The 24,820-nt window shown below is 42.6% G+C and overlaps 1 protein-coding gene and 1 pseudogene across 1 annotated transcript in view; both read right to left on the reverse strand.

Annotated features, from left to right (window-relative positions):
• LOC121434746 (kinetochore protein NDC80 homolog) overlaps positions 1-24,820 on the reverse strand; it is a 107,700-nt gene that overhangs the window by 41,434 nt on the left and 41,446 nt on the right. The window contains 4 exon segments of the mRNA XM_041633695.1: positions 893-995; positions 2,045-2,217; positions 2,301-2,462; positions 5,720-5,875. Of these exon segments, the coding sequence (XP_041489629.1) occupies positions 893-995; positions 2,045-2,217; positions 2,301-2,462; positions 5,720-5,875 (594 nt within the window).
• LOC121434647 lies at positions 13,738-14,922 on the reverse strand (annotated as a pseudogene).

Here is a 24,820-nt window from a genome sequence, read left to right on the forward strand (position 1 = left end):
GGCTGTCCCTGAACAAAGAGATCTGCCTGCCTCTGTCCCAAGTGCTAGGACTAAAAGGGGTGTGCTATCACATCTGAAGGCTGAGTATTTTTAATTGCTATAAGTTTCCTTGGAGGAAAACTTGTTAATATGTAGAAAAAAAGAGGCTGCTCCAGATTAACATGGCACTGTTTTACAGTAAAAATTATCTGTTTAAAAATAAATAGGGTAAACATGTTAGGCAACATTAACCCATGTGCTATACTTTTATATGGCTGCAGCACAGGTTTATATCAGCATCACCAGACATGAGCAATTTTGCAATGGATCCATCACTAAGTGACAGAAATTAGTTCATATCTGTTATAATCTTATTGGACCACCATGCCCTCCATCAATGACTGAACATCAGCATGTGAAACATGACTGTACACATTTTTAGAGTAAACAGGACTTTGAAACCTATATCCAGGGCTGAAGTGCACCTCAGTGGTAGAGCCACCCACGGTTCAACACCTAACACCACAAAACCAAATAAAACTAGATCCAAAGAAAATGACTTAAAAGTTATCTGTAAGTTGGGAAAATATTCATTCTATATTTCCCTATTTTTTGTGATTAATACTGATTTCATTTTTTAAAAAGGAGAAAATGAATTTCGCAAAGAAAAATGATGGGCTCATTTTTTTTCTAAACAGTAACACCCCAGGAACACAATCTGTCAAGCAGAACTTCTCCCTGCTCACCGTTCTTACACTAACAGTCTGAAGAACTTCAAATCAAATGTGCTTTGAAAGCAGAAGCAGGGTTTGAGATAAGTTGCAAAAGTCAGATTGCGGGAGAATAGAAATTCATTGTGAGGAAAACCAAAACAAAACATTTAAAGGTAAGATTTAAACTATCAATCAAATACCTTGATGCAGTCTATCAGCCATACCAAGGCTGCCACGATGTGAGGCCAGGTATGAGGGGCTCCCACTGCATACAGGGAGCTCTTGGACAGTGCAAAGGGATACCTATGAGAAACAGGAAGATAAGGAGCAACCGTGTTATCTAGCATAAAGGCTACAGTAAAGGTGTATTTTAAAGCTGCACATACACCTGCTGTGAAGATATTTGAGTCTGCTCTGAAGATCTTATTCATCAATGATTTTCGTGTATTTATTCACATCCCACAGATTACTTTACACGGTGTTTAACAGCTGAGTATAGAAGGATTCTCCCAAAAAAAAACTCTTCATTTTCCTACATTCAATGTACTTGTATTACACTTTTGTGATTATCTGTCACTAAATCTACTTCTGTCCCTGTGTCTCCAAACAAACAGCTTCCCATCCTCAGTTTCCTCTAGTGTTGGGATCACAGGTGTGCAGCACCACATCTGATCTGTGCTTGTCTTTATTTATAATGCCTTTAAACTTCTTCTCTCTGCTGGTTAGCTTTGTCAACCAGACACAAACTAAAGCCATCTGGAAAGACGGAACCTCAATAAAGGAAATGTCTTTATTAGGCTAGCCTGTGGGCATATCTATGGAGCACTTCCTTAACTCATGACTGATGGGAGAGGGCTAGTCCATTGTGGGCAGTGCCAGCCGCGTAGGTAGTACTGACTGTAGGAGAAAGCAAGCTGAGCAAGCTATGGAGAACTAGTCAGTAAACAGCTTGGCTTCATAGTTCCCCCAAATATGCAGAACATGTGTGTGCCTGGTGGCTGTGGAGGTCAAAAGAGGAATCACTGTTTATGACTGTGAGGCACCATGTGGGTGCTGAGAACCTAACCTGAGTCCTATGGAAGAGCAGCCAGTACTCTTAACCACTGAGCCATCTCTTTAGCTCAATAACTCCTATATTTACCAATTACCAAGCATTGGTGTTTTGTTAAAGGAAAAAAAAGTTGAATATGCTACAATCTATCAATTTTCCTTTCTTTTCAGTTCATCCTACACATACTGTTCACAGTGCTCATCCTACAACTGAACCTACTAACTCAAAGTATTCACCAACTTATAACATGTGTTTCTTCTTTGTTCTGATAAGATCTTAGGCTAATAAAAATATTACATACCCAAGATCTTTAAAAATTCTTGGAATCTCTTCTTCAAATTTCCTGTCAGGAATTTTATATGATGGGCAGAGGAAACCATAAAGAAATGCAAAGATCCTAAGGAAGTCTTTTGTCGATGGGGTTTGTAGAGACTTTATTGAGAGATGATGTTTATAACCATTTTCTGTAAGAAACTACAATAATTTTTATGAGGCATGGAAAGTTTTGAATTAGAAAAAATGTTGGGAGCAAAAACACAAATCAGACAATTTAATACCTTATAGAGCTGTTTAATACATTCGTGAATGAATGCTTTATCATTAAGGGGTCTTGGATCTTTCATTATTTCAGAACGTGAACATCTCCCAAGTTGTCTAGTTCTGGATGAATGGCCACTGGTCCTAGAATAATATTTTAAGAAGGCAATCAAAAGTATTTCCTGGGGGGAAGGGAAAAAAAAAAAAGTATTTCCTTCTGTGTTCAAGTCTACATTATTTCAAGGCTATCCATCACACACACACACACACACACACACTAACAACAGCACCAAACATTACCTTTAAGTTTTAAATAACTAAACACAATGTATTCCTTAAAGCAGGAGAGCATACCACGAGGTTACTGCAGTTTTAGGCATAAAATGTGGGGGGAATAAAATGTACTTCTGGAACAAGGATACATCTCAGTGTTTTGTTCAGCTTTGTGTAGTGCCATCTGCTCAATCCTCAGAACCACAAATAACAAACCAAATTTCCTAGTGCATGACATTATCAACACAAACATTATCCTTAAAAGTGTGTTGCAGGCCCATAGATCTTCTGTACCAAGTAGTCTACAAACCTGTTCAATAACCTAAACACTTTCATCTCTATTTACACCACTATAACTGCTCCCTTGCTTGTACTCCCTTGTTTGCCGTTATGCCTTAAGGGAAAATTGTCTCTGAGTATCAAGAGTTAATATGCATGAAGAACATAAGAACAGTTGACCCATATGAACACTCAATATTCAGAACTACTTGTAAAGGAGAGTCTGCCCTTATCTCCATTAAAAAATTGAAAAGATCTATTTTTATTTATGTATATTGTGTCTGTATATGCATAACCACACATGCACGTGAGTGCCTATGGAGGTCACAAGAGGGGCATAGGATCTCCTGGAGCTGGAGTTACAGGGGGTTGTGAGCTGCCCAATGGGGTTACTGGGAACCGAATTTGGGTCCTCTGGTAGAAATGGAACGACTCTAAACCCGTGAGCCATCTCCCAGTATCCACTCTTTTTTTTTTTGGAAGACAGGTTTTTCTGTGTAGCTCTGGTTGTCTTGGAACTTGTCTGTAGACCAGGCTGGCCTCAAACCCACAGATTAGACCGCCTCTGCCTAATTAAAGGCGTGCACCACCACTATACCTATCTCCATTCTTATACACAAGGGATTCAAAGTACAAAAAGGTGAGGTCATACACCAGGTCATACACATAACAGACTGCTTCCTGTCCATCTGTATCAAACTTCCCCACCTCCAATCCAGACAACTGCTGATCTAGTCTAGAAAAAGTTCTCCAAAGTGTATCTAGGTATCACTACAACAAAACTAAGGTGCTGTTTGTTCTTCTCACGCTCATCCTGTCATGCGTACATTGCTTCCTCGAGACTGGCTGCTAGGACAGTCTGAATGCAGTAGCAGACATAGATTCTAACCATCTTTCTTTTTTTTAATATGGAAATTTTATTTTCTCTGAATTGTCAAATGCAACTAGTCTAGACATTGTTTGATGTTTTTACTGCCTGCATATTATTGTATATAGTTATTGTATTTATTGTATGTAGTTTCTAACTTAGTTATAGCATCATTCTTTTTTTTTAATTTCAGGCAGAAAAGGGGAAATGTAGTAGTATTTTGTTTATGTTTTAACAAATAAAGCTTGCCTAAAGATCAGAGTGCAGAGCTAAGCCACTAGAGGCCAGGGATTGGTGACACACACCCTTAATCCTGGGACGTTGGAGACAGAGTCAGAGGGATCTTTGTTAGTTCAAGGCCACCCTGGGCTACACAAAACTGAATCTGTCTAAAAGAGAAACAGAACTCACAGAGAGGTGAACCCAGCCCTTGGGATCACACACCTATAAGCGCTGGACTAGGGAGGTGGAGACAGGAATAATATGGCTGGGTGGAGAGAGGAAATAAGACGGAAGAAGAGGGGAAAAGGGAGATGGGGAGAGAAAAGTGAGAAGGGGAGGATGGGAAGAACTTGGGGGAATGGGATGGTTGGGATAAAGGAAGGGTGGATATGGGAGCAGGGAAGTATATATCTTAATTAAGGGAGCCAATTTTAGAGTTAGCAAGAGACTTGACACTAGAGGGGTTCCCAGGTGTCCAGGGAGATGTCCCCAGCTAGTACCTTGGGCAACTGAGGAGAGGGAACCTGAAATGACCCTATCCTATAGCCATACTGATGAATATCTTGCATATCATCATAGAACCTTCATCTGGTGATGGATGGAGATAGAGACAGAGACCCACACTGGAGCACCGGACTGAGCTCCCAAGGTCCAAATGAGGAGCAGAAGGAGAGAGAACATGAGCAAGGAAGTCAGAACCGCGAGGGGTGCACCCACACACCGAGACAATGGGGCTGATCTATTGGGAACTCACCAAGGCCAGCTGGACTAAGTCTAAAAAGGCATGGGATAAAACTGGACTCTCTGAACATGGCAGACAATGAGGACTGCTGAGAAGCCAAGGACAATGGCACTGGGTTTTGATCCTACTGCATGTACTGGCTTTGTGGGAGCCTAGGCTGTTTGGGTGCTCACCTTCCTAGACCTGGATTCTAACCATCTTTCATTAGTCTGCTATTAAAGGGATCTGACTTTAAAAGTGGGAGTCCATGTTTTGCTGCCCAATGAAATTGTTTTGCATTGGAAATGTTTTAATTTTCTTACATTTATTTATTTGTGTGTGTGTATCAGAGAGAGAGAGAGAGAGAGAGAGAGAGAGAGAGAGAGAGAGAGAGAGAGAGAGAGGGAGAGAACAGCAGCTGGTGGTTAGAAGACAACCTGAAGCAGCAGGTTCTCTTCCACCACGTGGGTCTGGGGATAGAAAGCAGGTGTTTGGGCTTGGTGACAGGTGCCTTTACTTGCTAAGACATCTTGCTCACCCAGAAATTTGTTTTTAAAATTAAAAGTATTGTAAGCAGTTGTGGCACACACCTTTAATCCGAGCACTTGGGAGGCACAGACAGGTAGATCTCAATGTTCTATGCTAGCATGGTCTTCAGAGTGAGTTCTAGGAAAGCTAGGGCTATGTAGAGAAATCCTGTCTCCAAAAACCAAACCAAAACAAACAAAGACGCAAATAAACAAATAAAACCATTTTATTTTTGAAACCCTATAATGAGATTGTTATTTTAAATTGAGATTATATTGACATTTTCTTAGTTTAACTTCTAATATAATTAATACTGACAGACTTAGACAGGAAAACCAAAGCTCTTTGAAGTCATTCTTAACCTTCAGAGAGTAAAAGACTCAAATGTTGAACTAACTTCTAATATAATTAATACTGACAGACTTAGACGGTATAACCAAAGCTCTTTGAAGTCATTCTCAACCTTTGGAGAGTAAAAGACTCCAATACTGAACTAGAGATGTCTCCACTCTCTCCATCTGATTCTACAGTTTCTGAGAACTAGGTACAGAACATGGCAGTATGCAGGTGAGACCCATTGTTGGCGGCACTTACGTTTGAGGGGTATAAAGTTCTGCTTTATCGAGGTCCTGGGATCTCAGTTCCTGTGTGGAGAGGCAGCCAGCACCACCGGTGGAAACGGACCTGCGCTTCATGCTTAGAACCTAATTCATGATTTCAATATCAGAAAAATGTTCCAGATGCAAGTGGTTCATTAAGCAACAATTATCACTTTTATTCTGAAGTAGAAGAGTAAGTCTGTTCCTTTATGATAGCATTTTCCCTGTGTGCTATATTTGTTTTTCATGTACACTTAAGTCCTCAGTACAGATAACACCTATGCAACTTCAAGTATTCAATACACTCAAACAAGGCAGTGCAAAAACGAACATATATGATTCCCGCATCACAAGGCAATCCATCATTGCCAAATTTCAATGCATTATCCCTGAGTACATCACTGCTATCTCTTATGTCTATTTCTATGGTAATTCACAGACTGCTTGACATGAAATCTCAGGCTTCTTAACTCTCCTCAAAATGTTTCCTTTGGCTTCAAAAACAGGAGTCATTCTGTTTTCCTAATATCTACTTTCCTTGCTTAATGTTTAACCCCGTAGTTTAATACCCACTATTGTCTTCTGGTTCTAATGTCCCTTTCAATAAAGATGAGCAATCCTGTCCATAACATAATGTAGAGGCTGCTTCCATTCTCAAAACATTTTAGTTTGGTAAGCAGGCCTATGTCGGACCCTGTCTTCATCTCTGCAGCGCTAGATGCTAGCCACTCAGCCTTTTCAGGTCCTGCCCTGGCTTCCTTCGAGGGTGAGACAGAACTCACTGTTGTAAAAATAAAAAATAAAAATAATAATAATAATAATAATAATAATAATAATATAAGCAGCGAAGAGAAGTCACGCCATGCGATAAGGCTTACATAGGAGGTTTATTGGAAGACGAAAGAGAAGGGGCAGAGGAGGCAGAGAGGGGGGCAGACTAGTCCCTGGGGTCAAGAGTGCGGGAGAGGGAGGCAGAGACTGGGAGAAGGGGGGTTGGTTGGTGAGTAGGCCCACCTGTTACAAGGAACCATAGCAAATGTGCGCAGAAATGGCTACAGGTGAAGTGCTCTTAGTGGCTACAGGTGAGGAAGTATCCTGTCAGGACCCTAAGGGCAGGCAGGCCAACGCAGATGCCCAAATACTAACACCAAATACTAACACCCGCTTTATTGTTTGTTTGAGCTGGGGACTTTAGCACGCTTGGCTGTGCACTGAGCCACATCCCTCCTTGTTCAGCTGCTTACATCCCACTTAGATTTTATTCTCAAGACTTCAGTTTCCCAGACTTTTTCTCCTTACACGGCTTTTCAGATGCTGCATTACCATGCGAACGCAGCAGCGTTTTAACCTGTCCCTCCCTGGCAGGTCCCCCACCCCCACCCTGCCCCACACCTCGATCAGCAATCAGTATCCTCTCTTCCCTCTACAGGCGCTGTAGGCATAAACTTACTGTTCCCTGAATGCAGAGCCTGGCAGATGCCGCCCCAGGTCTCTGATGCCACAGAGCCTCTTAGCAGGAACAGAGTTAACCCCCGTCAGCAGTTACCTTTCTCTAGGGTTCTTGAGGAGACCCAGAGCCCACTTCCAGTAAATGCACAACTGCATGGGAAAACACCCACCAACCCCAACCAAGAGCCATTTGGCTTTTAAAGTCTCCGCCCGCGTGACGTCAGAACGCCTGTGGCCAGTAAGCTTAAGGAAGCAGGCTTTGCCAGTTCCCGGACTGAGTTTTTTATATAATTTTGGATATTAGCTCTCTATTAGATGTGTAGTTGGAAAAAATATATTTTACCATTCTGTAAGCTGCCGCTTTGTCTGAATGATGGGATCTTTTGCCATGCAGAAGCTTTTCAGTTTCACGAGATCCCATTTATTAATTGTTGATCTTAGTGTCTGTATTAATACTGTTCTGTTTAGGTTTTTTCCTGTGCCTTTGATTTCAGGGCTGTTTCCTACTTTATCTCTGCTAGGTTCAAGATATCGGATTTTAGGTTGAGGTCTGTGTCGGAACCCCTTTCCACTAAAATTTTTTTTTGGGTGGGGAGTCTCAGCGTTAGGGTGGCTTCTATGTGCAGACACCATCTCTTATAAGGGAGAGGAATGGTCTCTTTTACTCTCTTCTGTGGTGGTTGGAGATCTGGTTGCAGCTTCCATTGCTTCCAGGGCAGAGGACAGTGGTGACTCTTCACCTTATTGTTATTCATGAGTCTTCCCCAATAAATATTTGATATTCTTTATTTTGGGCTTTCATGAACTCACTTACCCTTGCCTAAACCTGTGGCCCAGTGTGGGGCATAAACCCACCTCCCTGAGAGTAAGAGTCTCACGCCCTGCTTGACTGAGCTCTTTGATCAATTTGGAGTTGAGTTTTGTGCAGAGTGATAAGTATGGACCTGTTTGGAATTCTCTACATACAATCTTCCAGTTTAACCACCACTATTTGATGAAGATCCTATCTTTCCCCCCATGTATTTCTGGTTTCTTCATCAAAGATCAGGTGTCCGTAGGTACATGAATTATACCTGATTTCTCAGTGGAAACTGTGAAAGCCAGAAGGTCTTGGATAGATGTGCTGCAGACACTAAGTGACCATGGATGCAAGTCCAGACTACTAAACCCAGCAAAGTTTGCATTCACCATTGATGGAGAAAATAAGATATTCCAGGACAAAAACAGATTTAAACAATAGATAGCCACAAACCCAGCCTTACAGAAAGTACTAGAAGGAAAACCACAAACCAAGGAAGCCAACAACACCCATAATAACACAGGCATCTGACAACTCTCCACCAGCATAACTCAAAGAAGGGAAACACACAAGCACTACCACCAAAAAAATTAACTGAGTTAACAACCACTGGTCATTAATATCACTTAATACCAATGGACTCAATTCACCTATAAAAAAGGCACAAGTTAAGAGAATGGATAGGAAACAAACAGGATTCAACATTCTGCTGTTTACAAGAAACACACCTCAACCTCAAAGGCAGACACTACCTCAGAGTAAAGGGTTGGGAAAAGGTTTTCCAATCAAATGGACATAAGAAACAAGTAGATGTGGCTATGCTAATATCTAAGAAAATTGATTTCAAACTAAAATCAATCAGAAGAGATGGAGAAGGACACTTTATATTCATAACAGGAACAAGTCATCAGGAGGAATTCTCAATCCTGAACATCTATGCCCCTGTTATAAAGGCACCCACATATGTCAAAGAAACATTACTAGAACTCAAAGCACACATCAAACCCCACACTCTAATAGTAGGAGATTTCAACACTCCCCTCTCACCAAGGGACAGATCAACCAGACAGAAACTTAACAGAGAAATAAGAGAACTAACAGATGTAATAAACCAAATGGACTTAATAGACTTTATAGGACATTCCACCAAATAGAAAAGAATATACCTTCTCCTCAGCATCTCATGGAACCTTATCAAAAATTGGTCACATAATTGGTAACAAAGCAAACATCCACAGATACAAAAAAATTGTAGTAACCACCTATGTACTATTGGATTTCCATGGAATAAAGTTAGAATTCAACAACAATTCTACCCCCAGATATCCTACAAACTTGTAGAAACTGAACAGTCAACTACTGAACCACCCCTGGGTCGAGGAAGAAATAAAAATAGAAATTAAAGTCTTCCTTGAATTCAACGAAAATAAAGACACAACATACCCAAACCTATGGGACACTATGAAAGCAGTGCTAAGAGGAAAGTTCATAGCACTAAGTGCCCACATACAGAAAATGGAGAAAGCTCACATTAGACTTAACAGCACACCTGAAAGCTCTAGAAAAAAAAAAAAAAGAAGCAGACTCACCCAGGAGGAGTAGAAGACTGGAAATAATCAAACTGAGTGCTGAAATCAACAAAATAGAAATACAGAAAACAATCCAAAGAATCAATGAAACAAAAAGCTGGTTTGTACTTGGAGAAAATCAACAAGATTGGCAAAACCCTATCCAAACTAATCTTTAGTGTTTTAAAGGTTTTGTTTTGGCTTGGGTTTTCGAGACAGGGTTTCTCAGTCACTATGGAGCCAGTCCTGGAACTCTCTCTGTAGACAGGCTGGCCTCGAACTCACGTAGATCTGCCTGCCTCTGCTCCCAAGTGCTGGGATTAAAGGCATGAGCCATCACCACCTGACATTGTCTTAAAATTTTTATTGTACAAGTCTTTCACTTGCTTAGTTAGTTATCCCAAGATACTTTATGTTATTTGATGCTATTATGGAAGGAGTTGCTTCCCTGATTTCTTGCTCAGTCCATTTGTCATTTGTATACAGAAAGGCTCTTGATTTTATCAGTTAATTTTGTATCTAGTTACTTTGGATTTTCCCAGAAAATTTTTAGGGCCAGTTATGTGTACTATTATGTCATCTGTAAATAAAGATACTTTCTCTTCTTTCTTTCCAATTTTATTCCCTTGTTAGTTGCCTTACTGCTCTAGGTAGAACTTCAAGTACTATATTGAATGGTGATAGATTGGACCACCTTGTCTTTTTACTGAGTTTAGTGGAATTGCTTTGAGTTTCTCTTCATTTAAGTTGATGCTGGCTATGGACTTACTGTAAACTACCCTTTTTAGGTTGAGGTATATATCCTTAATCTCGCCAAACCTTTTTTCATGAATAGCGTTGGATTTTGTCAAGGTCTTTTCTATATCTAATGAGATGATCATGTAGTTTTGTCTTTCAGTTTGTTTATTTGATCGATACATTTACTGATTTGTTTTGTTGTTGTTGTTTTTTATGAGATGAGGTTTCTCTGTAACTTTGGAGTCTGTCTTGGAGCTAGCTCTTGTAGACCAGGCTGGCGTCAAACTCACAGAGATCTGCAAGCCTTTGCCTTCCAAGTGCTGGGACTAAAGGCGTTCACCACCACCACTTGGCTTATTTACTGATTTTTATATGTTGAACCATTCTGCATCTCTGGGATGAAAGCCTACTTGGTCATGCCGAATGATCTTTTAAATTTGTTTTTGGATTTATTTTGCAAGCATTTTTATGCAAGAATTTTTGCACCTACATTCATTAGGAAAATTGGTCTGGAATCCTCTTTCTTGTTGTATCTTTGTGTGGTTTAGGTCTCAGGGTAACTGTGTCCTCATAAAACAAATTGAGTGATTTCCTTGTGTTTTTATTTTGTGGAATAATTTTAGGAATAGTGACATAAAGTTTTCTTTGAAAGTTTGGTAGATTTTTGTGTTAAAACAAACAAACAAAAAGACCCTGGGCTTTCTTTTTGATTAATAGACTTTTAATGACTGTTTCCATTTTACTTGGGGTTACAGGTCTATTTAAATTGTTTATCTGATTTTGATATAACTTTGGTAAGCGGTATAGAGAAAAATACCCATTTCTTTTATATTTTCCAGTTTGATGGACAACAGGTTTCTAAAACACGTCCTTATGATTCTCTGGATTCTCTCACTGTCTGTTGTTATGTCCCTCTTTTTATTTCTAATTTTGTTAATCTTGATATTCTCTTTCCATCTTTTACTTAATTTAGATAAGGTTTGCCAATCTTATTGATTTTGTCAAAAACTCAACTTTTTGTTTCATTGATTTTTGTAGTTTTATTGTATTTTATTGCTTTCATCCTTGAGTTTGATTATTTTTTGCTATCTATTCATTTTGGGTATGATTTCTCCTTTTTGTTCTGAGCCTTCAGGTAAGCTGTTAAATTACTAGAATAAGACATCTTCAATTGTTTTTTAATGTAGGTACTTGGTTTTACAAACTTGCCTCTTAGAACTCACTGCTTTTGTTGTGTCCCATAGTTTGAGTATGTTGTGTTTCATTTTCTTTCAATTCCAAAAAGTTTTTACTTTTTTTCTTATTTCTATCTTGAGCCAGTTTTTTCATTCATTAGTGACTTCAGTTTCTATGAGTCTGTAAACTTTGTGTTGTTTCCATCATTGATGTCCAGATTTAAGCCAGCCAGTGGTGGTGCATGCCTTTAATCCCAGTACTTTGGGAAGCAAGGGCATGTAGATCTCAGTGAGTTTGAGGCCAACCTACTTACAATGTCAGTTCCAGGACAGCCAGGACTGCTACACAGAGAAACCCTGACTTGAAAAACCAAATCACACCAAACAAACAAACTAACAAAATAGATATCTAGTTTTAATCCAGGGTGGTAAGATAGGATGCATGGTTTTGTTTTGGTTTTTCTGTATCTGTTGAGACTTGCTTTGTGCCTGAGTATGTGGTCATTTTTGGAGAATGTTCCATGAGGTGCTGACATGCAGGCATATAATTGGAGTTTGGGTGAAATATTCTGTAAATATCAGGTAGGTCCATTTTGTTTATGACATCAGTTATCTCAAGCATTTCTCTGTTTAGTTTTTGTCTGTGTGGCCTGTTTATTGTTGAGAGTGGGGTATTGAAGTTACACACAAAAATGTGTGAAAGCCAATATGTGATTTAGTAGTGTTTTTTTTTGTTTTTGTTTTTTAATTTTTTAATTTATTTATTTATTAAAGATTTCTGTCTCTTCCCCGCCACCGCCTCCCATTTCCTTCCTCCTCCCCCAACTAAGTCCCCCCCCCCAGCCCGAAAAGCAATCAGGGTTCCCTGTCCTGTGGGAAGTCCAAGGAATCCCCACCTCCATCCAGGTCTAGTAAGGTGAGCATCCAAACTGCCTAGGCTCCCACAAAGCCAGTACGTGCAGTAGGATCAGAAACCCATTGCCATTGTTCTTGAGTTCTCAGTAGTCCTCATTGTCCGCTATGTTCAGAGAGTCTGGTTTTATCCCATACTTTTTCAGATCCAGGCCAACTGGTAAACTTGGGTGCCATTGTATATGGTGCATTAATGTTTAGAATGGCAATGTCCTCTTGGTGGATTTTTCCTTTGAATATGTAAAGTCCTTGATCTCTTCTGATTAGTTTTGGTTTGAAGGTTATTTTCTCAGATATTAAAATGGCTGCATCTGTTTACTTTTTGGCTCCCTTGCTTGGCTATATCTCTTTCCATTCTTTTAACTTGAGGTGAAGTCTGTTCTTGATGTTAAGGTGTGTTTCTTGGATGCAGCAGAAGTGTGGATCCTGCTTTTGCATCTATTCTGTTAGTCTGTGTCTTGTTAGTGGGAAATCGAAACCACCGACGTTGAGGGATATCAGTGAACAGTGCTTGCTAAGTCCTGTTATTTTGTTATTGTGGCGGGTGTGTGTATGCGTCTTTCCGTTTTGATTTGCTGCTTTGGAGTTATTTATTTCTTGTGTTTTCTTTAGTGTAGCGGACCTCTTTGGGCTGGATTTTTCCTTCTAGTGCCTTCTGTAGGGCTAGACTTGTAGACAGATATTGCTTAAATTTGGTTTTCTAGTGGATGTCTTACTTTGTCCAGCTAATGTTATTGAGAATTTTTCTGGGTACAGTAGTGTGGGGCTGGCATGTATGGTCTCTTAGAGTCTGTAAAACATCTGCGCAGCCCCTACTGGCTTTTAGAGTCTCCATGAGAAGTTGGGTGTAATTCTAATAGGTCTGCATTTATATGTTACTTGGTCTTATTTCCTTGAAGTTTTTATTTTTATTTAGTTATTTATTTTGTTTCAGCTGCTGTTTATTGACACTCAGGTAGGCACTATAGCAACAGGCCTGGAGATGCTGCACAGTAGAACGGAGGTGGAGAGTGCAGGGTGTGCCTGCAGTGACAGCTGAGAAGTGTACAATGAGCAATGGGGAGGCCAAAGCTGTTGGCGAAGCAAGTCCGGCCGGGGGCCAGAGGTTATTATCTACACAGGAACCTGGGCCCCATGCCTTGCTGTCTCCTAACTCCAGGCCAGGGCTGGAAGTTCTCTGTGCAACTTTCTACAGGAGCAAAGTACACAGAGATGTTGCTGCCCCTTTGTGATAAAGCCAGAGGGTTTCCAATTCTGCATTCCTCTGTCACCCCTGGTTTGGGTAGGGCCATGTGATAGACAGACAGCTGGGCTCTATTCCATGTTTCAGCGGCAGTAATTTTCCCGGGTGTCCCAGCCCACCAGTGCCACACTCTGGCCCAGAGTGAGCACTACAAGCGTTGCTGGCCTAATGGATGGGATGGGGAAGGAGATGGGACAGGGGCAAGAAGATGGCTTCCAGAGAGAGCCTGTACTCCAAGGTACAGGCACTATACGCATGGTGTTGGTGAAGCCAGAGCCTGGGCGCCACCCAGTCAGCACAATGACCACATCTCCCTTCTTGAAGAAGCCTCGGGCCTTGCCAACATTTATGGCCAAATTCACACGGAGGTCTACATCCTCAGCCCAGGTGTCCTGCACTGCATCCTTACACAGCACAGGGAAGATGCCTCGGTACAAATGGGCCTGGCGAGCTGTCTGGGGATTGCGCATCACAGCAATGATGGGCACACGCGGCCGGTACCTGGCCACCTGGTGAGCACTCCTGCCACACTTAGTGAGCACGATAATAGCCCCACTGCAGCCCTTGAAAGAGGCCTCCACAGCACCCACGGCAGCAGCTCTGTGGGGTCGCTGGTAATCGGCGCCAGACGGTGGAGTTCCTTGAATAACTGCAGGTGGTAGATGGCGTCCTCTGCCTCACGTCCATCAGGTGCTGCATGCGAACGGCCTCCAGAGGGTAGCCCCCTTTGGCGGTCTCTCCCGACAGCATGATGCAGTCTGCTCCATCTAGGACCACATTGGCCACATCACTGCCCTCAGAACGGGTGGGGCGGGGCTTCTTGTTCATGCTCTCCAGCATCTGTGGGGTGCAGATGACTGGCTTCCCAGCTCGGTTGCATCGTCCAATCATCATCTTCTGAGCCAGGAAAACCTTCTCTGCAGGAATCTCATGCCCAAGTCGCCACGAGCCACCATGATCCCATCACTGGCCTTCAAAATCTCATCAAACCTGCGGACGCCTTCCTGGTTCTCGATTTTGCTGATGATCTTGATGTTCTCGCCATTCTCTCCCAGGATCTTCCTAACCTCGTGCATTCCCGACTTGATTATCTCCTTCAGCACCTCCACAGACCGGGAAGCAGGACCAATGGTACAAATGATGCCAGTGTTGCGGACCGTAATGGGTGCGGAGTCAATGTCCAGGTGGCACATATGTTCCAAGAAGGTGTCAGCCATGGCTGCATGGAGCTGCTGGGTTTGAATGAAGGCATCAGGGGTTGGGAACATTCTAATTCTATGTGCTGATATTTGGTCTTGTTTTTGTTGGGTGGCTGTATTGTTCCTTGGTTTCTATCTCCCTTTTCTTAAGAAAGTATGGAGTCCATGTGTTGCCTGGCAGGGGATTCTTCTCAGATTGGACCCTAGAATTGACATGGGTAGGATTCCAATGGGAGCTGACACTTGGGAATCGGGGTGGACTTGGAGCGTCCTGAGGAGGTCCACAGGAGGGAGGAAAGTGTGGTGTTTCCCCAGGTTCTGCTTAGTCCCCTGAGAATGGTGGCAAAGATTGGGGAGAGGCCACAATAGGTAGTCTGCTGCAGAGCTGGGATGAGGCTGGGGGATTGGATGTGGAGGAGAGGAGGGAGAGAGAAGAGTTGAAGCTCATCCACTTGCTCTGGTGGCCGATCTGACTTTCTGGCCTGCTTGGTCCATGAGTTCTCAGGGAATGCCTGCCGGAATTAGGGGCTGGGATAAAGCAGTGAGTGGGGGGGGAGGAGAGTTGAAGATCTGTGTGATCCACTGAAGATGAGGGCCGTGAGGGAAGGGGGTCTGCAGCAGGTGGTCTGCTCCAGAGCTGGGGATGAGACTGGGGGACAGGTGAAGACCAGCAGTCAGCCCACCTGCTTCCCTCTATCCTTATTTTAATTTGTATCCTTTAGATTACCTATGAGTTTGCACATTTATCAAATATATCTATGTTATGTAATTGGTGGGGAAGAACAACTCCTCCTTAGATTAAATTCCAATTGGCTAATATGAATGGAATGACGGATCCAGAAAATTTCCATTTGACAAACCACTGAGTGGCAAAGTAGTGGGTGAGATGGGGAGCGAGTGTCCTCATGCTTTTAACCTATCTTGTCACAGCTAATTGTTTATGAGCAAAATAAGCTGGACAGACCCAGCAGATAGCACTTTAGCAGAGTGATGCTGTGCCCCAGTTTGACATCCTAAATCACCTGCTTCTCAGGTATAATGCCGCAGACTTACTTTGGTAACAGCCTTGCCAGAAACACAGGATCTAAATTTAGTGATGAGGAACTACTAAGCCCAAGTTAGGGACATCAAAAATAATCTGAAATAGGAGATGGGGTAACTAAAAGCAATATATGATTCTGGTTTTGGTCTGGATAAGAAAGAAAAAGTCTTAAGAATTTTTTGATAACTGGAGAAGTTTTTTTATGGTTACCATATCAGCTATAAAACTGAAATTTCAAAATAAAAATGTTTAAGAAAGAGAAAGTTTAGAAAGTAGTGATCAGAAGGACCATGAATGAGGCTGCCCGGCTTGTAAGGGGATTTTCAAGTTCTTAGGACCTAGCTTAGTAAGCTTAGGAAGTACATGACTCTGCAGAAGTCAGTGTGGACAGTTGCAATTGCTGTTGTCTCAAAGGTCCAGAATTACAGTATCTGAATAAAAGCCATAAACGCTTTTGTTGTATTCCATTGTGTTTGTGTCTATAATGAACGGCCTTCCTTGGGCTGGAGCTATAGCTCAGTTACACAGCTTCCTGAACATGCCCAACATCCTCGGTTCAAAAAACAGTACTTTACTTTAGAAATGTATTGATTTCTTATGACCATTGTGTATGTCTGTGGCGTGTGTGGAGGTCAGAGGACAGCTCTGGGGACTCTTCCCTCGTGTGGGTTTGGGATCCAGCCCAGATCAGCAGAGCATCTGCTGGGTCCTCCTTAATTTTTTTGTCTTAATTTTATTTTTAGTCATTAGTGTATGTGTACACACGTGTGTGTGTGCACATGTGCTTTATTTGTTCAGTTCTTATCTCTGAAGGGTCTGGGGATTTAGCTCAGAGCTTGATTATGAGAGTGTGGGCTCTATGGCTTCTCCTCAAACCTAGTGTTTACCTCTGAAACTCATACAGAGGATGTTTTTTGAAAATGTGTCTTTGATTTCAGGTAGTAAGAAGTTTGATGTCATTGTGATTGATCCACTGTGGCAGAACAAGTCGGTTAGAAGTACCAGGTAAGTGGGGACAACGTGTTTGTTAGGTTGCTTTCTGGAAGCTGCGGTCCTTTGTGCATTCTAGTTTAGTATACTGTAAACATGAGAGCAGTTATCTGAAGCTTCTGATAAAACATTCATCAAAGAATTACTTTCCTTGATTCTAGATACTTGAACTGAAACTCCTATATCTGTGGAACAGTGTCTGCTGCTGTGACTGAGGCCTGAATCATTCATGGTTCCCTCAGCAGCACTGAGCGCCATCCTTTTGCCTTCTTCCCTGTCGCATTCAGAAACTTACAGTAATGTGCTAGGAGTGAATCCTCTAGGTCATGTATTTGATCATAACTTAGTTTATGTTGTCTCATAAGATAAGCGCAGTTGGTTACTGGGATGGTGTTCACTCTTACTAACTGCATTGTGAATGAACTTGTACTTCTGATGAATACTTTCACTTCTTCTCACCCTTCAGCTTCCCAGATCTCACATTCCTGCTTTGTTATAAACTTAGACTGAAGGTCTTCCTCTCAGCAATTATCGTTAGCTTACTTTTTTGTCGAGAAGGTGTGTGATAATTTTCTTTTTAAGTTGTATGGGTTGTGCAAAGAATACATGTATCTATTCTGGAGTGTATAGATATCTATGTTTGTGAGTGTATCTGTATCTCTATGTGTGTATATATATATATTTTAGAACCATTTGAGAATGAAATAAGAGACAGATACTCTTAAAATTTGAAGTATATTTGAGAAAAAAGCAGAGGTGTTGTTATATGACCATAATGCAGTTATCGAGAGCTAATGTTAATATAAAACTCCTATGGACACATTAGATATCGGGTAGACAGCTAACTTTCATATAAAACCCCTATGGACACATTAGATACCGAGTATGTCTTTGAGTTGAGGAATCAGTCATGGCTGGGAGGAGGTTCGGAAGGAAAGAGCACTTTCTCTGCAGTTTTGAATCCACAACACTCAACGTAAAAAAGCCAGGCATGATTGACTGCATATGCCTGTAGCCTCAGCACTGGGGGGACAGCGACAGGTGGACCCCAGGAGCTTGGGAGCAAGCTATGGCTAATGTTTCAAGGCAGTAAGGCAGAGAACGGTAGCGGGATTCCCCCCACATCCTGCTCTATCCTCCACATGGGTGGGTACGCCAGCATGCTCATGAAAATGCACCCCACAACCACGCGCATGCACCCCCAGACAAAAACACCAAGGGAAGAAAAAGGAATCAGAATAGAAAGAAAAATGAGTTCTGGATTATTGATCCACTGTCCTATTTTTGTAGAAGTCGGGGAAATCCTCATTTTAGAAACACAAATTTAGTAACCAAGAAGAAAATTAGTGTATTCACATGAAAGCAAATTCTCCTAAGTCATAAGAGTACATGAATTTTATGGTTAATATAAAAATGTGTCTCTAATTTCTTATGTTTTTCAGGCTATGGGTTCCAGGCTTGCTGTAACTACCCAGAATGTAGCAAATCTGGGGACAGGAGTTATCATATCTTTAATCTACGGCTGGCAGTTAACACTTTTACTCGTGGTGATTGTACCCCTCATTATTTTGGATGGCATTATGGAAATGAAACTCTTGTCTAGTCAAGCTCTGAAAGACAAGAAAGAACTGGAGGTTTCTGGGAAGGTGAGTCCAACAAAGCGCAATTCTTCTCTAGCAGAAAAAGTTCCTTGGTGGTGATGTTCACCTTCCCTGTTGCTGGCTGTGCCCTGAGGATGCTGTCCTAACCATTCTTCCAGCAAACTTCAGTTTTTTGCAGATTCGTATCCGAAGAAAAGTGGGCAACGCCTCTCTCGGCTCGAAGCTTGGCAGCTGCTTTTCATGGCTTTTCTGGTTTCAGGCTGCTGCCTCCACTTCCTCCTGCATTCCCTTCCATTCTTCTCTTTCCCCCTTTCCTTCTCTCCCCACCTTCTGTCTTTCTATCTTTCTTTCTTTAAGCCATTCCTGTATTGTGGAGACATAGGCACATTTTGTTATGCATATTTGGGGAGATCCAGTATGGAAAAGTCCCAAGAGTATTGATTCGCTCCACTTTAGACTACTGCTTTCCTCTTTTCCATGCCCCCCTTTCTCTCACATCTGCCCTCTTCCCCTCGGTCCTGTTTGTTGTGCACCCTTAGCTATTTTTTTTTTCACAGCTTAACAAATGCTTTTGTGGGACCTACTGGATTTCCTGGCAAATATTTTGTTTCTTGTACTGACCCGACCAGGTTGTTCTGCTAAAAAGCTCTTAGGTGAGCCCGATGGGCACACAGGCTGTGCTCTTCACGCCTTAGAATCAGTCTCTCCTGGAGCCAGGATCCAAACTCAGGCAGTGGTACTCCTGTTCATTAGCTGGGAATCCACATTCTGTTATGGTGGAGAATACTCAGATATCACATGCTCTCCCAGAAATGAGAGTTTGGAACAGGGCTGCCCCCTCAAATGAGCCCAGTGTCTACTAGCGCTATATCTACGGATGGATTTTCCAAATTCCCAAGACTTAGGGCTTAGCCCAAGGCAAATGTGAGTGGATGTGGGCTCCCAGTGGGTGTGTGTTTGATACTTTGTCTCCTAGGCAGGCACCCCCTGACATGAATGATTAGGAAGGTTCCTGAAGTTAGTCATCACCCAGGTGCTTCACCCGTTTCCCTGGAGTTTCTCTGAGAGAAAGCCGCATGGCCAGCTTTCTTGCCTCCAACTACTGTTTCCAGGGTCAGATTTCACAGTGTGAATGCCCTCTGAGTGCTCTGGCCCGAGCAACCGAGGCCCAGCTTCCTGAGAAATAACTCCAGCTAACAGTGTGCTGGGGTTCTTTGTTTCTATGGTGAAGACTTTTCATTTGAAGAAATGCATTGCGATTTTATAGCACTGATACTCTTCAAATGCCGTAGAGTGATGGTGGGAAGATGACCAATCCTAAGAACCAGGCATCTGGTATAGGCGGGTGAAGGTGCAGGCGGGTGAAGGGACAGGCTTGTGAAGGGACAGGTGTGTGAAGTGCAGGCTTGTGAAGGTGCAGGCCTGTGAAGGGACAGGCTTGTGAAGGAGCAGGCTTGTGAAGGGACAGGCGGGTGAAGGAGCAGGCTTGTGAAGGTGCAGGCTTGTGAAGGTACAGGCTTGTGAAGGGACAGGCGGGTGAAGGAGCAGGCTTGTGAAGGTACAGGCTTGTGAAGGAGCAGGCTTGTGAAGGAGCAGGCTTGTGAAGGAGCAGGCTTGTGAAGGGACAGGCGGGTGAAGGAGCAGGCTTGTGAAGGTGCAGGCTTGTGAAGGAGCAGGCTTGTGAAGGAGCAGGCTTGTGAAGGAGCAGGCTTGTGAAGGGACAGGCAGGTGAAGGTGCAGGCTTGTGAAGGTACAGGCTTGTGAAGGGACAGGCGGGTGAAGGTGCAGGCTTGTGAAGGTGCAGGCTTGTGAAGGTGCAGGCTTGTGAAGGTGCAGGCTTGTGAAGGTACAGGCTTGTGAAGGGACAGGCGGGTGAAGGTGCAGGCTTGTGAAGGAGCAAGCTTGTGAAGGTGCAGGCTTGTGAAGGAGCAGGCTTGTGAAGGTACAGGCTTGTGAAGGTACAGGCTTGTGAAGGTGCAGGCTTGTGAAGGAGCAGGCTTGTGAAGGTGCAGGCTTGTGAAGGAGCAGGCTTGTGAAGGAGCAGGCTTGTGAAGGTGCAGGCTTGTGAAGGAGCAGGCTTGTGAAGGGACAGGCTTGTGAAGGGACAGGCTTACTTCAGCATGACTGAGGAAAGCGGCACAGTTGGACATGGATGTGTCTGTCTAAGGCAGATTTTCAGAGTCACGGTCAGGCTCTAATTCAGTGGTAGATCCTAGAAGGGAGTACAGTGCATAGAGACTCTGGCGGTGGCTATTCCAGCCATCTACTTAATATTAAAAATCAAGCTCATTGTTATTAAATAGATGGCCTATAGCTGCCATCACATTATGAGCTGTATGTGTATTCTCTCACTTAAGGCTGTCAGTAACTGTGCAGAATTGTCCCTATTGGACAGATGATAAAGCCCAAAGTTTAGAGGGATCCTGGGTCGTGTCAAAAGCCACAAGGTAGCAGAGGTCTCACTGATCTAACTCTCTAGACTTCTCCTCCTGTATTCTACATTCTTCACATGAGCCCGTTCTCATATCTCTTAGATCCAGATTGGGTCACGCTAGCTCTAATCTCCTCCTGTATTCTACATTCTCCACACGATCCCATTCTCATATCTCTTAGATACAGATTGGGTCGTGCTAGCCTGTGCTTTAAATTTTGCAGTGACCTTTAACAAGCTGCACACAGTCCAAGCTTTTTTCCCGGCTGCACACCGATGCGGTCCAGTCCTTGACTGTTCTTTCCCTGCACTGTGGTCGTCATTGTCCGCACTGCTGCAGCCGCCAGGAGCTGTGCAATTCCTATCACACGACTCTGCTTCCCTTGGACCGCATGGACGACTCATTTCCATCACTCGGGTTTTTGAGCTGTGTTTTCAGAGGCCACACGCTTACTGAATGTGTGCCTCCTCTGATGTTTCTGTCCTGTTTCTTTATTAATGAATGGGGTGTATTCCTTGCTAAAACTTAAGTTCCATGAAGGACAAGCCTGTGTCTGATGATTTGCCTCTAAAGAAATAAGGTAAGCTTGAGATTTCTAAGCCGTTCTGTGTAATTTCACAGAACACATACTCAAGTGTGTGATGTCAAGGGCTGCTCACATCCCAGCAATGGAATGTCAGGGCCTTCTTTTGTCCTGATAGTATGGTGTTGCAGACTGTCCTTGTTAGCCGGAGTCATGGTGTCTGGGAAGACAGAGCTGCTCACCATTCTCACTCTGTGCTGTCAGAACACGCTCATAGCTCATAGCTCCACTGTCTATGGCTTCTGCTTGGCAGTGTGCAGTCGTGTTCTTATGGACTGATGAGCACTACTGAAAACATGTAGGGATTTTCAGTCTTGAAAGCCATAATCAAATATGATTTTTTTGAAGGCAGGAGGAAGAAGGTAAAGAAATCATTTTTTTTTTCCAAAATCATGTATGTTCCTTTCTCCCAAGTTATTTAGTAAATGATACTTTCTGAATGAAACAGTACTATTTTTTTACTCTTCCAACTAAAAATTCTTCATTTAGGGAATTACTTAGTCTTTAAAACTTGTGGAGATTGAAGCTGTAAGGGTACAAGCTTCTAGTTCAGGTTTTTTCTCATCGCTTCATTGCGCCTCAAAATGAAGAGATAATTCTGTAGAATAGAATGTGATTCCACTGACCATATGAAGCCTGTGCTCAAACTCTCATTTTTATCAGCGATACCCGGGGCCTTGCACAGGAAGTCTTTCAGACATTCATTGAATTTGACCGTGTAACTTGTTTCCCATCACCCTTCGCTGCGGCTTCTTCAGTTGTCTGACTAACCTGGCGCAGGGGTTCAAATAAGAACCCCTGTGATTAAAAATAGTTCAATGTATCTGAACAACGATTTTCTGGATCATTTTTCCCCTACCATCTTACTTTCCTTATTCTCAGCGTTTTCTAAAATATGTATGTGTTTGGTGTGTGTATGCAGTTGTACATGAGTATGGGTGCTGTGCGTATGCGTGGGGAGCTCAGGCTCGGGTCATTTCCCAGGAACCATCCTCCTTGTCTTTGAGTCAGAGTCCCTCCCTGGGCCCTAGAAACCACTGGTTACATTAGACTAGCTCAGCCAGTCCCCAGGGTCCTTCTCTCTCCACTTCCCCAGTGCTGATATCACAAGTAGAGGGAGAGAGAAAGCGTGTGTGTGTGTGTGTGTGTGTGTGTGTGTGTGTGTGTGCCTGTGCATGGGTGTGTGTGTGTGGTGACCATCCAGAAAAATAATCTGTGATAGCCATACCTTCAGATTTAAGTGAACTTATAAAGTGGGCAGCTAGCAAACCAAAGTACAAAAATAATAGCAACTAGCAGATAGGAAGAAGCAACAGATAGCTAGCAATACAGCATCAAATAAAATACTCCAAGCATACAACAGAAATGACTGAAGTAGACTGCTTCAGAGAGCAAATAAAGGTAACAGCAAATCAGAGCTTAAAGTATTGAGTAGAAATCGCCTGGAAAAGAAACAGCCGTGCTGGAGTTACAACTCTTCCACCCATAAATGAGCTTCTTCTAGAGGACTGGGTTCCCAGCACCCACACAGCAGCTCACAGCCATCTGTAACTCCAGTTCCAGGGCATCTGATGCCCTCTTCTGTCTTCCATGGGCATGGCATGCAAGTGGTGCACAGACATACAAAGACACTGATATTGATAACATAAAGTGATTTTTTATCTCCTCTTCATATTTAGATAATTTATACAGGATTCAGTGAAAAATAAGTGGGTTTCATATTTGGGGTATTGTCCTACAAATTATGACATAATGGAATGTGTCCTTAATAAAATCAGGTCTGACGGTGGAAGCCTGAGAGAAGAATATCTAAGGAACTTCTCTTGGTGACCTAGAGTTTTAGAGCTAAAGAAATGGTAGAGAGCTTTTATCTTTCCCCTTCGTTTTCCAGATGAGAAGCCACATACAAAGTAAATTTGCAGGAAAGTAGAACTGGAGTAGGTCATGTTAAATAAGAAAAAACAAGTGTGTTTTATTCCATGTGTAGAATATGTTAGAAGATGAGAGAGAAATGTATGGACCCAGGAAGGGTTGAGGAGAGGGTGGAAAGGAAGATGGATACGATATGTGAATATATGGAAATGCCAGAGAATCCTGTTCATCTGTACAACATTTGTTGATGACAAACAGCATTTACTGTCTTTGACCTAGTGATTTAACTTGCAAAAATTTTTCCTAAGTAAATTGTTTCATGCCAGTAAATCCTCATATTCAAAGATATCTATGGGAATAAGAATTGAAAGTGCTGCTAGGGCTGAAAACAGGTGGATTGTTAAGGTTGTCTATGGTACCCACTGCATGTATTCAGGAACCTTGGAATGCTCTTTACCAACGACAGTATAGATTCAGAATCCACTTTATCATTAGCCATGTGTAAACTTGGGGGAAGAGCACTGCTTACGTGAAGGTCTAAGATGCTGATGTGGAACGGTTTATTTTGCAGCATATTCCAGATAGGTCTTAAAGCAATGGCACTTATAGATAAATATCACATTTTTAAAAATATGCAAAACAAAACAAAAAATATGTAAAGCCAGTGCATGGCAGTATTAACCGCACCTAGACGGAGTGGGAAGTTCTCAAGTTTTAGGTCAGTCTAAAGCAATTGAAGGTTGAAATACGTCCACTGTGTAAGAAAGCACTGTAAAGGACATATTGAATTCTCAAGTACCTCTTTTAAAACCAAGTAAAGACAGTGGCTTTAGGCCATCTCTCTAAAGAGGGGGGAAGATTAGTGGATGTCCCATACAGACCTGAACTCCAGTTTGAGAAATTATTTAATATTCTTTTTTAGTAAAGAAGATGCTCATAGATAATACTACATGCTAAATACATTGTAGCAACTTATTTTATTAACGATATTTATAGATTTCAAAAGAGATCCTGTTGGGTCTTGTGCCTGTTGTTTTACAGATCACTACTGAAGCCATAGAGAACTTCCGCACTGTCGTCTCTTTGACTCGGGAGCAGAAGTTTGAAGACATGTATGCTCAGAGCTTGCAGATACCATACAAGTAAGAAGCCCTGAAGAGTGGGCCAGGGCTCTGGGGGGTTTTCTAGTGAGGACTTCCCTTTTCAGGATCGCTTTTGCCAGAAGGTAGAGTGAACAGAAGAAAGTACTAGAAGGAACGCCTGAGACTATCAAGAGAGATGAAGAGACCTGAGCTTAGGCAGGGGCATCTGTGAGGTAGAGCAGGCTGGTGACACTGGGGAGGTCAGAGAAGAGGACCACGGGTAACGCCTCTGCTGTCCAGTCAGGATGATGACCCTGCTGTTTGCCGTATTTGGGGGGAGGGTTCTCTATGGAGGTGTTGTGGGA

Source organism: Microtus oregoni, unplaced genomic scaffold (genome assembly GCF_018167655.1).
Source record: "Microtus oregoni isolate MIOR12 unplaced genomic scaffold, Mior012 000044F_ref0000062, whole genome shotgun sequence".
NCBI lineage: Eukaryota > Metazoa > Chordata > Mammalia > Rodentia > Cricetidae > Microtus > Microtus oregoni.